The sequence below is a fragment of the Panulirus ornatus genome, chromosome 1, assembly GCF_036320965.1.
Source record: "Panulirus ornatus isolate Po-2019 chromosome 1, ASM3632096v1, whole genome shotgun sequence".
Taxonomy (NCBI): Eukaryota; Metazoa; Arthropoda; class Malacostraca; order Decapoda; family Palinuridae; genus Panulirus; species Panulirus ornatus.
Window position 1 is genome coordinate 46,460,752 of NC_092224.1, and position 17,161 is coordinate 46,477,912.

The 17,161-nt window shown below is 44.8% G+C and overlaps 1 protein-coding gene across 1 annotated transcript in view; it reads right to left on the minus strand.

The window, feature by feature from the left end:
- Positions 1–10,002: 10,002 nt before the first annotated feature.
- The window catches only part of LOC139751170 (uncharacterized), a 35,457-nt gene continuing 28,298 nt past the window's right edge, over positions 10,003–17,161 (minus strand). The window contains exon 4 of the mRNA XM_071666332.1: positions 10,003–13,330. Within this exon, the coding sequence (XP_071522433.1) occupies positions 13,126–13,330 (205 nt within the window). The 3' untranslated portion in view covers positions 10,003–13,125. The remainder of the gene's footprint in view (positions 13,331–17,161) is intronic.

Sequence of the window (17,161 nt, forward strand, 5' to 3'; positions counted from 1 at the left end):
TCACCTCGTCATCCGGGTCCAACACACGAGTATTTTACCTTGTCATCTGGGTCGTACACACTTGTATTTTACCTCATATGGGCCCTACACAATTGTATTTTAGCTCGTCATATGGTTCCCCCACACTTGTAATTTATCACGTTATCTGGATACTAGATACTTGTATTTTATCTCGTCATCTGGTTCCCACACACTTGTATTTTTCATCTTCATCTGTGTCTGAAACACTTGTATTCTACCTTGTCATCTAGTTCCTACACACTTCTATTTTACCTCGTCATCTGAGACATACACACTAGTATTTTACCACGTCATATGTGTCGCGCATATTTTGTTTTACCTCACCTTCTTCTTCCCACAGACTTGTATTTTACCTCTTCATCTGGGTCTCAAACACTTGCATTTTACTTCGTCATCTGGTTTCCACACACATGTATTCTACCTCGTCATCTGGGTCCTAAACACTTGTATTTTACTTCGTCATTTGGGTCCAAGACACTGCCATTTTACCTCGTCATCTACTCCCAACTCACTAATATTTCACCTCGTCATCTGGTTCCCACACACTTGTGTCTGTCCTCGTCATCTGGGTCCGAAACACCTGTATTCTACCTCGTCATGTGGGTCATACACACTTGTATTTTACCTCGTCATAAAGGTCCCACACACTTGCATTTTATTTCGTCATCTTGTTTCCACACACTATTATTTCACCTCGTCATCTGGGTCCCAAACACTTGTATCTTACCTCATCATGTGAGCCGTACACACTTTTATTTTACCTCGTCATCTGATTGCCACACACTGGTATTTCACCTCGTCATCTGGGTCTTACACACTTGTAGTTTTCCTCGTCATCTTGATCCGAAACACTTGTATTCTACCTTGTCATCTAGTTCCTACAAACTTCTATCTTACCTCGCCATCTGGGACATAGACATCGGCATATATTTTACCACGTCATATGTGTCGCAGACACTCGTGTTTTACCTTGTTATCATCTTCCCACAGACTTGTACTTTACCTCGTCATCTCGGTCCTACACACTTGTATTTCACCTCGTCATCTAGGTCCCACAAGCTTGTACTTTACTTCATCATCTGGTTTCCACATACTTGTATTCTACCTCATAATTTGGGTCCTACACACTTATATTCAAAATCGTCCTCCGGTTCCCACACACTTATATTTTAACTCGTCTTCTAGTTCCTATACAACTGCATTTTACCTCGTCATCTATTTCCCGGACACTTGTATTTTCCTTGTCATCTAGGTCCCAGACACTTGTATTTTACCTCGTCATCTGAGCCCTACACACTTGTATTTTATCTTTTACTCTGAGTCCTACACACTTGTATTTTACCTCGTCATCTGGGTCCAACACACTTGTATTTTACCTTGTCATCTGGGTCCCAAACACTTGTATTTTACCTTGTCATCTAGGTCCCACACACTTGCATCATATTTCGTCATCTGGTTCCCACACATATTTATTTTACCTCATCATCTGGGTCGTACACACTTATATTTTACCTCGTCATCTGATTTCCACACAATTGTACTTTACCTCGTCATTTGGGCCCTGTGCACTTGTATTCTACCTTGTCATCTGTGTACCAGACACTTGCATTCTACTTCGTCATCTGGGTCCAACACACTTGTATTTTATCTCTTACTCTGGGTCCTACACACTTGTATTTCACCTCGTCATTAGGGTCCCAAACACTTGTATTTTACCTCGTCATCTAGGTCCCAAACACTTGTATTATACCTCGTCATCTGGGTCCAACACACTATTATTTTTCCTCTTCATCTGAGACATAGGCACTTATATTTTACCAAGTCATATGTTTGGCACACATTTGTGTTTTACCTCGTCTTCTTCCCACAGACTTGCACTTTACCTCGTCATCTGCGTCCATCACACTTGTATTTTACCTCATCTGTATACCAGACACTTGCATTCTAGCTCGTCATCTAGTTCCAGCACACTAGTATTTTACCTTGTCATCTGGGTCCCAAACACTTGTATCTTAGCTCGTCATCTGGGCCCTACACACTTGTGTTTTAGCTCGTCATATGGTTCCCCCACACTTGTGATTTATCACGTTATCTGGATACTAGACACTTGTATTTTACCTCGTCATCTGGGTCCCACACACTATCATTTTTCCTCTTCTTCTGGGTCCGAAACACGTATATTCTACGTTGTCATCTAGTTCCTACTCACTTCTATTTTACCTCGTCATCTGGGACATAGACACTTCTATTTTACCTCGTCATCTGGGACATAGACACTTATATTTTACCTCGTCATCTGGGACATAGACACTTATATTTCACCTCGTCATCTAGGACATAGACACTTATATTTTACCACGTCATATGTATCGCACACATTTGTTTTGCCTCGTCATCTTCTTCAGACAGAATTGTACTTTACCTCGTCATCTCGGTCCTATGCACTTGTACTTTACCTCGTCATCTGGGTCTGTCACACTTGTATTTTACTTCGTCATCTGGTTCCCACACACTTGTATTCTACCTCGATATCTGGGTTCTACACACTTGTATTTTACTTCGTCGTTTGGGTCTCAGACACTAACACTTTACCTCGTCATCTGGTTCCCACACACTTGTATTTTTCCTCGTCATCTGAGTCCGAAACACTTGTATTCTACCTCGTTATCTGGGTTCTACACACTTGTATTTTACCTCGTCATAAAGGTCCCACACACTAACTTTGTATTTCGTCATCTGCTTCCCACGAACTTTTATTTCACCTCGTCATCTGGGTCCAAAACACTTGTATCTTACATCATCATGTGGGTCGAACACACTTTTATTTTACCTCGTCATCTGGTTTCCACACACTGGTATTTCACCTCGTCATCTGGGTCCCAAACACTTGTATCTTACCTCATCATGTGAGCCGTACACACTTTTATTTTACCTCGTCATCTGATTGCCACACACTGGTATTTCACCTCGTCATCTGGGTCTTACACACTTGTAGTTTTCCTCGTCATCTTGATCCGAAACACTTGTATTCTACCTTGTCATCTAGTTCCTACAAACTTCTATCTTACCTCGCCATCTGGGACATAGACATCGGCATATATTTTACCACGTCATATGTGTCGCAGACACTCGTGTTTTACCTTGTTATCATCTTCCCACAGACTTGTACTTTACCTCGTCATCTCGGTCCTACACACTTGTATTTCACCTCGTCATCTAGGTCCCACAAGCTTGTCCTTTACTTCATCATCTGGTTTCCACATACTTGTATTCTACCTCATCATTTGGGTCCTACACACTTATATTCAAAATCGTCCTCCGGTTCCCACACACTTATATTTTACCTCGTCTTCTAGTTCCTACACAATTTTATTTTACCTCGTCATCTATTTCCCGGACACTTGTATTTTCCTTGTCATCTAGGTCCCAGACACTTGTATTTTACCTCATCTGAGCCCTACACACTTGTATTTTATCTTTTACTCTGTGTCCTACACACTTGTATTTTACCTCATCATCTGGGTCCCAAACACTTGTAATTTACCTTGTCATCTAGGTCCCACACACTTGCATTATATTTCGTCATCTGGTTCCCACACATATTTATTTTACCTCATCATCTGGGTCGTACACACTTATATTTTGCCACGTCATCTGGTTTCCACACACTTGTACTTTACCTCGTCATTTGGGCCCTGTGCACTTGTATTCTACCTTGTTATCTGTGTACCAGACACTTGTATTCTACCTCGTCATCTGGGTCCAACACACTTGTATTTTATCTCTTACTCTGGGTCCTACACACTTGTATTTTACCTCGTCATTAGGGTCCCAAACACTTGTATTTTACCTCGTCATTAGGGTCCCAAACAATTGTATTTTACCTCGTCATTAGGGTCCCAAACACTTGTATTTTACCTCGTCATCTAGGTCCCACACACTTGCATTTTACTTCGTCATCTGGTTCCCACAAACTTTTATTTTACCTCGTCATCTGTTCCCCAAACACTTGTATTTTACCTCATCACCTGGGTCTTACACATATATATTTTACCTCGTCATCTGGTTTCCACACAATTGTATTCTACCTCGTCATTTGGGCCCTATACACTTGTATTTTACCTCCTCATCTGTATACCAGACACTTGCATTCTACCTCGTCATCTAGGTCCAACACACGAGTATTTTACCTTGTCATCTAGGTCCCAGACACTTGTATTTTACCTCGTCATCTGGGCCCTAAACACTTGTATCTTATCTTGTCATCTAGGTACAACACACTTGCATTCTACTTCGTCATCTGGTTCACACACACTTTTATTTCACCTCGTCATCTGGGTCCAAAACGCTTGTATCTTACCTCATCATGTGAGCCGTACACACTTTTATTATACCTCGTTGTCTGGCTTTCAGGCACTTGTATTTTATCTTGTCATCTGGGTCTTACACACTTGTATATTTCCTCGTCATCTGGGTCCGAAACACTTGTATTCTAACTCGTCATGTGGGTCATACACACTTGTATTTTACCTCGTCATAAAGGTCCCACTCACTTGCATTTTATTTCGTCATCTTGTTTCCACACACTTGTATTTCACCTCGTCATCTGGGTTTTACACACTTGTAGTTTTCCTCGTCATCTTGGTCCGAAACACTTGTATTCTACCTTGTCATCTAGTTCCTACAAACTTCTATTTTACCTCGCCATCTGGGACATAGACATGGGCATGTATTTTACCACGTCATATTTGTCGCACACATATGTTTTACCTCAGCTTCTTCTTCCCACAGACTTGCACTTTACCTCGTCATCTGGGTCGTGCACAGTTGTATTTTACCTCGACATCTGGGTCTCACACTTTCGTATTTTACTTCGTCATCTGGTTGCTGCACACTTGTATTCTACCTCGTCTTCTGGGTCCTAGACACTCGTATTGAAAATCGTCATCCGGTTCTCACACACTTGTATTATACCTCTTCACCTGGGTCATACACACTTGCATTTTATCTCCTCATCTGGGTCCTACACACTTGTATTTTACTTCGTCATCTGGGTCCTACACTCTTGTATTTTACTTCGTCATCTGGGTTCTACACTCTTGTATTTCACCTCATCATATGGTTCCCACACACTTGTATTTTACCTTGTCATCTGGGTCCTACACACTTGTATTTCACCTCGTCATCTGGGTCCTAAACACTTGTAATTTACCTCGCGATTTGGTTTTCACAAACTTCTATTTTACCTCGACATCTGGTTCCGACACTTGTATTTTACTTCATTCTGGGTCGTGCACACTATTTTACCTCGACATCTGGGTCCCAAACAATTGTATTTCACCTCATCATCTGGGTCCCACACACTTGTATTTCACCTCGTCATCTGGGTCCCACACACTTGTATTTTACATCGTCATCTGGGTCCCACACACTTGTATTTTATCTCGTCATCTGGGTCCCACACACTTGTATTCTACCTCGTCATCTGGGTCCCACACACTTGTATTTTACATCGTCATCAGGTTCCCACACACTTGTATTTCACCTCGTCATATGGTTTCCAACACTTATATTACCTGTCATCTGGGTCCTACACTCTTGCAGTTTACCTCATCTGGGTCCCACACACTTGTATTCTATCTCCTCATCTGGGTCCTACACAGCTTTAGTCACCTTGTCATCTGGGTCCCAGACACTTGCATTGTACCTCTTTATCTGGGTTCTACACTCTTGTATTTTACCTCGTCGTCTGGGTCTCACACACTTGCATTTTACCTTGTCATCTTGGTTCTACATATTTGTATTTTACCTCGTCATCTGGGTCACAAGCACTTATATTTATCTCGTCATCGAGGTCCTACACACTTATATCTTATCTTGTCATACGTGTTTCCACATAATTGTATCCTGTCATCCGTGTTTCTACATAACTATATTTTACCTCGTCATCTGGGTCCAACACATTTGAATTTTCCTTGTCATCTGGGTCCCAAACACTTGTATTTTACCTCGTCATCTGGTTCCTACACACTTTTATTTTACCTCGTCATCTGGGTCCCACACACTTGTATTTCACCTCGTCATCTGGGTCCCACACACTTGTATTTGACCTCGTCATCTGGGTCCCACACACTTGTATTTGACCTCGTCATCTGGGTCCCACACACTTGTATTTCATCTCGTCATCTGGGTCCCACACACTTGTATTTGACCTCGTCATCTGGGTCCCACACACTTGTATTTCATCTCGTCATCTGGGTCCCACACACATGTATTTCATCTCGTGATCTGGGTCCCACACACTTGTATTTCACCTCGTCATCTCGGTCCCACACACTTGTATTTCACCTCGTCATCTGGGTCCCACACACTTGTATTTCACCTCGTCATCTGGGTCCCACACACTTGTATTTTACATCGTCATCTGGGTCCCACACACTTGTATTTTATCTCGTCATCTGGGTCCCACACACTTGTATTCTACCTCGTCATCTGGGTCCCACACACTTGTATTCTATCTCGTCATCTGGGTCCCACACACTTGTATTTTACCTCGTCATCTGGGTCACACACACTTGTATTTTATCTCGTCATCTGGGTCCCACACACTTGTATTCTACCTCGTCATCTGGGTCCCACACACTTGTATTTTACATCGTCATCTGGGTCCCACACACTTGTATTTTATCTCGTCATCTGGGTCCCACACACTTGTATTTGCATCTCGTCATCTGGGGTCCCGCACACTTGTATTTTATCTCGTCATCTGGTCCCACACCCTTGTATTTTATCTCGTCATCTGGGTCCCACACACTTGTATTCTACCTCGTCATCTGGGTCCCACACTTGTATTTACATCGTCATCCGGTCCCACACACTTGTATTTTATCTCGTCATCTGGGTCCCACACACTTGTATTTCATCTCGTCATCTGGGTCCCCACACTTGTATTTTATCTCGTCATCTGGGGTCCCACACCCTTGTATTTTAATCTCGTCTTCTGGTCCCACACACTTGTATTTGACCTCGCATCTGGGTCCCACAACATGTATTTCATCTCGTCATCTGGGTCCCGCACACTTGTATTTTATCTCGTCATCTGGGTCCCACACCTTGTATTTCATCTCGTCATCTGGTCCCACACACTTGTATTAGGACCTCGCCATCTGGGTCCCACACACTTGTATTTCACCTCGTCATCTGGGTCCCACACACTTGTATTTTATCTCGTCATCTGGGTCCCACACACTTGTATTTACCTCGTCATCTGGGTCCCACACACTTGTATTTACTCGTCATCTGGGTCCCACACACTTGTATTTTACCTCGTCATCTGGGTCCCACACACCTTGTATTTTACCTCGTCATCTGGGTCCCACACACTTGTATTTATCTCGTCATCTGGGTCCCACACACTTGTATTTTATCTCGTCATCTGGGTCCCACACACTTGTATTTTTATCCTCGTCATCTGGGTCCCACACACTTGTATTCTACCTCGTCATCTGGGTCCCACACACTTGTATTTTACATCGTCATCTGGTCCCACACACTTGTATTTTATCTCGTCATCTGGGTCCCACACACTTGTATTTCGACCTCGTCATCTGGGTCCCACACACTTGTATTTTACATCGTCATCTGGGTCCCACACACTTGTATTTATCTCATCTGGGTCCCACACACTTGTATTTCACCTCGTCATCTGGGTCCCACACACTTGTATTTTACCTCGTCATCTGGGTCCCACACACTTGTATTTCACCTCCGTCATCTGGGTCCCACACACTTGTATTCTACCTCGTCATCTGGGTCCCACACACTTGTATTTACCTCGTCATCTGGGTCCCACACACTTGTATTTTATCTCGTCATCTGGGTCCCACACACTTGTATTCTACCTCGTCATCTGGGTCCCACACACTTGTATTTTACATCGTCATCTGGGTCCAACACACTTGTATTTTATCTCGTCATCTCGGTCCCACACACTTGTATTTGACCTCGTCATCTGGGTCCCACACACTTGTATTCTATCTCGTCATCTGGGTCCCACACACTTGTATTTTATCTCGTCATCTGGGTCCCACACACTTGTATTTTATCTCGTCATCTGGGTCCCACACACTTGTATTTTACCTCGTCATCTGGGTCCCACACACTTGTATTTTACTCGTCATCTGGGTCCCACACACTTGTATTTTATCTCGTCATCTGGGTCCCACACACTTGTATTTCATCTCGCCATCTGGGTCCCGCACACTTGTATTTTATCTCGTCATCTGGGTCCCACACCCTTGTATTTTATCTCGTCATCTGGGTCCCACACACTTGTATTTGACCTCGTCATCTGGGTCCCACACACTTGTATTTTTACATCGTCATCTGGGTCCCCACACACTTGTATTTTATCTCGTCATCTGGTCCACACACTTGTATTTGACCTCGCCATCTGGTCCCACACACTTGTATTTTATCTCGTCATCTGGGTCCCACACATTTGTATTTGACCTCGTCATCTGGGTCCCACACACTTGTATTTTATCTCGTCATCTGGGTCCCACACACTTGTATTCTACCTCGTCATCTGGGTCCCACACACTTGTATTTTATCTCGTCATCTGGGTCCCACACACTTGTATTTCACCTCGTCATCTGGGTCCCACACACTTGTATTTTATCTCGTCATCTGGGTCCCACACACTTGTATTCTACCTCGTCATCTGGGTCCCACACACTTGTATTTCACCTCGTCATCTGGGTCACACACACTTGTATTTTATCTCGTCATCTGGGTCCCACACACTTGTATTCTACCTCGTCATCTGGGTCCCACACACTTGTATTTTACATCGTCATCTGGGTCCCACACACTTGTATTTTATCTCGTCATCTGGGTCCCACACACTTGTATTTCATCTCGCCATCTGGGTCCCGCACACTTGTATTTTATCTCGTCATCTGGGTCCCACACCCTTGTATTTTATCTCGTCATCTGGGTCCCACACACTTGTATTTGACCTCGTCATCTGGGTCCCACACACTTGTATTTTACATCGTCATCTGGGTCCCACACACTTGTATTTTATCTCGTCATCTGGGTCCCACACACTTGTATTTGACCTCGCCATCTGGGTCCCACACACTTGTATTTTATCTCGTCATCTGGGTCCCACACATTTGTATTTGACCTCGTCATCTGGGTCCCACACACTTGTATTTTATCTCGTCATCTGGGTCCCACACACTTGTATTTGACATCGTCATCTGGGTCCCACACACTTGTATTTGACCTCGTCATCTGGGTCCCACACACTTGTATTTCATCTGGTCATCTGGGTCCCACACACTTGTATTTGACCTCGTCATCTGGGTCCCGCACACTTGTATTTAATCTCGTCCTCTGGGTCCCACACACTTGTATTTGACATCGTCATCTGGGTCCCACACACTTGTATTTTATCTCGTCATCTGGGTCCCACACACTTGTATTTGACATCGTCATCTGGGTCCCACACACTTGTATTTTATCTCGTCATCTGGGTCCCACACACTTGTATTTTATCTCGTCATCTGGGTCCCACACACTTGTATTTGACATCGTCATCTGGGTCCCACACACTTGTATTTGACATCGTCATCTGGGTCCCACACACTTGTATTTTATCTCGTCATCTGGGTCCCACACACTTGTATTTGACATCGTCATGTGGGTCCCACACACTTGTATTTGACATCGTCATGTGGGTCTCACACACTTGTATTTGACATCGTCATCTGGGTCCCACACACTTGTATTTGACATCGTCATGTGGGTTTCCCGAGTCACTGAGGCTGACGTCGCGGATTCTTTTATGATGTCACAAATGTTCCAGTACAATGTGTCTACCACCATACAGCCTTATGAACCATGAGTTTACCGCATCCAGGGTAATGATAAGCTGATAATGATATGAATGGTATATTATTATGTTCTTTATACTTTGTCGCTGTCTCCCGGGTTAGCGACATGGCGCAGGGAAACAGACGAAAGAATGGCCTAACCCACCAACATACACATGTATATACATTAACGCCCACGCATGCACTTGTACATACCTATACATTTCAACGTATAGATACATATACATACACAGACATATAAATATATACACATTTACATATTCATACTTGGTGCCTTCATCCATTACGTCGCCACCCCTCCACATATGAAATGGCACCATCCTCCCCCCGCGCGCGCGCTAGGTAGCGCTAGAAAAAGACAAATGATGCCACATTCGTTCACAGTGTCTCTGGCTGTCATGTGTAATGCAACGAAACCACAGCTCCCTTTCCACGTCCAGGCCCCACAAAACTTTCCATGGTTTACCCCAGACGCGTCACATGCCCTGGTCCAATCCACTGACAGCACGTCAACCCCAGTATACCACATCTTTCTAGTTCACTCTATTCGTTTCATCCTCCTGTATGTTCAGGCCCTGATCGCTGAAAACGTTTTTCACTCCATCCTTCCACCTCCAATTTAGTCTCCCACCTCTCCTCGTTCCCTCCACCTCTGACACATATATCCTCTTTGTCAATCTTTCCTCACTCTTTCTCTCTATTTGACCAAACCATTTTAATACACCCTCTTCTGCTCTCCCACCCACACTCTTTTTACTACCACACATCTCTCTTATCCTTTCCTTACTTACTCGATCAAACCACCTCACACCACATATTGTCCTCAAACATTTCATTTCCAACACATCCACCCTCCTCCGCATAACCGTATCTGTAGTCCATGCCTCACAACCATATGACATTGTTGGAACCACTATTCCTTCAAACATACCCATTTTTGCTCTCCTCCACACTGTGACTCACTTCCACTTCCATGGTTCCATTCGCTGCTAAATCCACTCCTAGATATCTAAAACATTCGCTTTCTCCAGTTTTTCTTCATTTATACTCACCTCCCAATTAACTTGTCCCTCAACCCTACTGAACCTAATAGCCTTGCTCTTATTCACATTCAATCTCAGCTTTCTTCTTTCACACTCTTTACCAAACTTAGTCACCAGCTTCTACAGTTTCTCACCCGAATCAGCCACCAGCGCTGTATCATCAGCGAACAACAACTAACTCACTTCCCAACAAATAGCTATTTATTTGAAGCAGGCAGCCGTTTGGCTGAAGTCATACAGCTGAGGTATTACAGATATTACAGACCTGAGAGGTCATGATAATTGCAAGTCTACTAAACATACAAGAGCTTAATGGGGGCTGGATATTTCCACTCTGTGAATAAATATTTGGGTGAAGTACATTTAGATAGCCAGGCTGGCAGGTATACAGGGGTGTTTACAATGTTATGTTCATAATCATCAGCCTGACTGAACATTAAGTGATGAACAGTTGCAGTAACACAGTAGTTGACATGACACAGCCTAGCTAACAGATAATTGAGCCTTTCACTTGCATAGCTGTGCACTTATTCATGGAATGTTTAAAAGATCACGGTGGTAGGTGCATGACTGTTCTTATATCTGTCTGTACGAGTTCTGACTGGAATAAGTCCATTGTGGTGAGGAACGGCGGGCCGTGGTGTAAGGGGATCGGGGGTGGGAGTAAGTCCCTTTAACAGGAGGTGGGGTGGGGGGAAGGGGGGGGTTCAATAGTTTTTTACCAAAGTGCCATATGAGCTGCCGGTGTGAGTTGGAGATAGTGGACAGGTGTAAGAGGGGCCCAGGATGATTCTGCAAACTCTTTTCTGTACTCTTCAATCTCGTTCCTCTGTGTAGCTGTTAGTGAGGATGACCAGGTTGGGGTAAGCTCAGGTAGGATGAAGATGGTAAAGACGTTTCTAATCTCAGTTAGATGAACGCGTAATTTCAGTCGGGGGAGAAGGTACAGACGGTATGAGAAATATTTTGTGATAGTGATGACATGATTCCTCCAGTTTAAAACGTCGTCTGTAATTGTTTGACGACAGGGAGCAGGATGTTGTCTGCGCCCAGGGTGAGGTGTATCATCACAGTTCTGATGTAATTGATAGTGACGTCGTTGTCCGTAGTCCACTCCTGAAGGTTGTTCATGACGTGCTGGAGGGCACTGAAGTCAGGAGAGTTGTTGTTGATAGTGATGCCAAAGATGGAGTCGTCTCCGTACTTCCTGCGGTGGCTTGTGTCCTTCAGGGCGTCATTGATAAGGATGAGGAAGCAGAGCTGCCCCATCTTGGCGCCCTGTGATACACAGCATGTTAGGGGTCACTAGTGATGCCGATGTGGCTCCCATAAACCAGACACCCAGGTAGTCCCACATCAATGGCTTTCCTTGTGATGTTGTTTTTTACTAAATCGAAAGCCTTAGTGAAATCTGCGAAGGCGAGCGCCACCAAACTCTTGCGTTTCTCCAAGTTGCGGTAAACGAAGTCTAGGAGGCTGACAAGGCTGGGAGTGGTGGAGGAAGACTTCATGTTTCCATACTGCCGAGGTTCTACTGAATCGGCAATGTTAGCATAGGCCAAGTCAAACGCAAGCTTCCAGAAATTTATTTGTGGAATTGAGTGGTTGCAACAGGTCCTAAGGTATTAAGAGACTTTGGGCTGGTGAATTTGGGTAGTGGAGGGACATATGCTGTCCTCCAAGCTGTGGGGCATTGGACTGTTTAAGAGAAGCATTGATTATGGCAGTTAATGGTGAAGCTAATTCATGGGATAAATCCTCGTACAGTTTCGCTGGAAGATCTTGGGTGTGGTTGAGCATTTGGTTTTAAGATGCTGAAGGCGTCTTAGCTACTTGATATTCTACTGTGTTCGGAGGACGTAGGGTTGAAGGTATGCAGAGAAGGAGCTGATGTCGAGTTGTGGTAGTTGTTCGCAAATATTGGAAAAGTGGATGTTGATTTGGTGTGTCTGGTGACAGTACAGTATTGGCTTATGATAGAATGTCAGGTGACAATAGGTTCCTGTAGGTTTCTGGCTGACTGTAAAAGTCTCTGTTAAAAAGATAAAGTATTGTCTGACTTCAATGAGATCCACATTTTTTCTGAGAAGGGATTATACGTATGATTTCTTGGAGGTAAACATAGGACAAAGGTCTTGGATGAGGGTGGGGTCAGGTGTCAAAGGTCGTGGATGCCTGGTATCCGGAAATCCCTGACGGGGTCGCCAGTGTAGACCCGAGGGTAGCTGTAGGTGGGTGGCAAGGTGGAGCAATGTGGAAACCTCGCGCTACACAGACCCCCTTGCGCCCCCACCAGCCCTGCCTCTGCCGCCCCCTTGTACCGCGTGGAGTTCTCACGCAGGAGCCAGGTGGCTGCGTTGATGCTGTAACGAGAGAGAGGAACGGTCAGGACAGCCAAGGCCCACACTAGGCAATTCAGAATGACATCTTGGAACTATACAGTGTTATAACGGGTGTTATGCACTGGTCTGACCTACGTCTTATTGCTTAAGTTCACGAAAATAAGGTAAATCCGGCTTAGCGTATACAATATAGACAGACAATCCCTAGTGAAACATAAAAGACGGGGCCCAGCGAGCGTGGCACTTACTCCCCAGCGCAGTATAAATAGGTAATCACACACACACACACACACACACACACACACACACACACACACACACACACACACACAGCTAAGTAAATAAAACTGTTCAGTTTTCTTTTAGATAATTCCTGTGGTATGTTAACTACTGTATTACTGCAAATACTCATCGCTTAACATTCAAGTGATTATCACTAAGTGCATAATGTATAAACCATAATGTAAACCTTCCTGTATAAACCGTAACTATGCAGATGTACCTCACACATGTGGTTATCGAAAGCGAAGAAACATCCAGCCCCACCTTAATCTTAAGCTCCTTTATGGTTAGTTAACAAGTTACTATTGTGATCTGCTGGCTCTGTAATATCTGTGTACTTTTAGCCGAATTGCAGCCTAGATTCAAGAAAGGTTTCTGCTCCCTGCTTGCCTGCTGCGACTCCAGGTCTGCTCTCGATGGCATTGCATTAGGATCAGGGGAGAATAAGGACGTCATCCTCCAAAGTCGAGGGCTAACATCAACACTCTAGGTTGCAGGCCGTCGTGTGACATTTCTATGGATACCAAGTCATGTCGGTATAGCGGGGATTGAGGCAGCTTTGCCAAGACCGGCTGTAACAAGGCCACGCGTGACTACATTGTTCCTCGAACAGTTCTACAATTTAAGACCCAGATTCGCCGCCAGTAGACAGAGGCTCGGGAAACAGCCATCCCCCTGACTCCCCTCCCACATGGTACGATATCCTCCGTCAACTCCCTGACCTCTCGTATGTTTATGGGGAAGGGTCGCGGAAAAGGAACGTAGTTGCTGCCCGTATCATCATAAGGTACGACTTTGCTTGGGAGACTGGCATCCCAACCTCCACCGAGCAACGCGCTTGTGCATTATACAAAAGACCCGACAGCCGCACCCTTGTTCACCACCTTCCGTGACGTCCGCCAGCTGGACCACCACTCACGACCCCCTGACGATGATCTTCCCCCTACTGGCCAGATATTATGTAAACAACATTGATGATGTGTTGAAGGCATGTCCTTCCTTCCTTAAGCTTTAGTAAGCCCCATTTTTATATGTACTCGTGACACTTGTCAGATGCTTCTGGTAGTGTTGTGCAGGGGTACATAGTGACAGCACTAGAATCCCGTTCCTCTATCAAGGAATAAAGTATTGAAACGAAAAAAAAAATGATTTAATAAGCCATTTGTTGTTTCATCTATCTGTTTTATATCCATTTTTCGACAAAATGGCGAAAATGTCCTCCTTCACCATCCCCACACACACACACACACACACACACACACCTTTGCTCCAGTGTCAGCACACACAACTTCTCTACAGCACTTGCTATACACGCCTCTACAACCACACTGGCCCACTCTCAGGTAATCCACAAAATCCATTCACAAGACTCACAGCACATTATCCATTACTGCATGAACCGAAGTTTCGCCTTTCCCCACATAACAGATTCCAATGTTTGGCACAAAGCTACACGCTGGCATATACGAACGACTCCCCCACCACACACAACACTTTACATGGACGATTCCTCCAACAACACACAACACCTTACATGGACCACCGCCCCACCACACACACCTTACATAGACGACTCCCTCAACCACACACGACACCTTACATGTACAACTCTCCAGCCTAAAACAACACTTTACATGTACGACTCCCCCACCACACACAACACATTACATGGACGACTTACTATCCCCTCACCACACACATCACATTTCATATGCAAATCCCACACCACACACAACACCATACATTTACAACTTCCACGACCACAAATAACACCTTACAAGTACAACTCCCCCATCTCAATTAACGCTCTACATGTACAACTCCCCCACCACACACCTTACATATACAACTCCTCCACCACACAGCACCTTATATGTACAACTCCCCCTCCACGCACAACACCTTTCATGTACAAATCCTCCAATACACACAACACCTTACATATACAACTCCCCCACCACACACAACACCTTACAAGTACGACTCCCCCAATTTACACAACAGCTTACATGTACAACTCCCACACCACACACAACACCTTACATGTACAACTCCCCCACCACACACAACACGTTACATGTAGAAATCCCCACCACACAGAACACATTACATTTACAACTCCCCATCACACATAAAACCTTACAGTTATAACTCCCCCACCACGCATAACACCTTACATGTACAACTCCCCCACCACACACAACACCTTTTATATACAACTCCCCCACCACACACAACACCTTACATGTACAACTCCCCAAGAGCAGGCAACACCTTACAATGTACACTCCCTCACCACACCACAACACCTTTCATTGTTACAGCTCCCCCATCCACATACAACACCTTACATTTACAATTCCCCGACCCTACACAACAACATACATTTACAATTCCTTCTCACACCCACACAACACCTTACATTTACAATTCCCACCACGCAACACACCTTACATGTGCAACTCTCCCTCCACACACTACACCTTACATTTACAATCCCCCCCCACCACACAAAACACATTACATTTTACAATTCCCGCACCACACACAACACCTACATTTACAATTCCCCCACCACGCACAACACCTACATGTACAACTCCCCCACCACACACAGCACATTACATTTACAATTCCCCACCGCACACAACACCTTACAAATACAATTCCCCCACCACGCACAACACATTACATGTACAACTCCGCCCACCACACACCACACCTTAACATTTACAATTCCCCAACCACACACAAAACACATTACATTTACAATTCCCCCACACCACACACAACACCTTACATGTACAACTCCCCCACCACACACAACACCTTACATGTACAACTCCCCCACCACACACAACACCTTACATGTACAACTCCCCCACCACACACAACACCTTACATGTACAACTCCCCCACCACACACAACACCTTACATGTACAACTCCCCCACCACACACAACACCTTACATGTACAACTCCCCCACCACACACAACACCTTACATGTACAACTCCCCCACCACACACAACACCTTACATGTACAACTCCCCCACCACACACAACACCTTACATGTACAACTCCCCCACCACACACAATACCTTACATGTACAACTCCCCCACCACACACAACACCTTACATGTACAACTCCCCCACCACACACAACACCTTACATGTACAACTCCCCCACCACACACAACACTTACATGTACAACTCCCCCGCCACACACAACACCTTACATGTACAACTCCCCCACCACACACAACACCTTACATGTACAACTCCCCCACCACATCAACACCTTACATAGTACAACTCCCCTACCACACACAACAACCTTGCTCTGTACAACGCCCACCCACACATATTACCTTACATTTACAACTCCCCCACCACACACATACACCGTACCATGTACAACTCCCCCACCACACACAACAGACACCTTACATGTACAATCCCCCACCACACACAACACCTTACAGAACAAACCCCCCCACCACCACAACACCTTACATGTACAAACTCCCCCTCTCAACACACAACACCTTACATGTACATACTACCC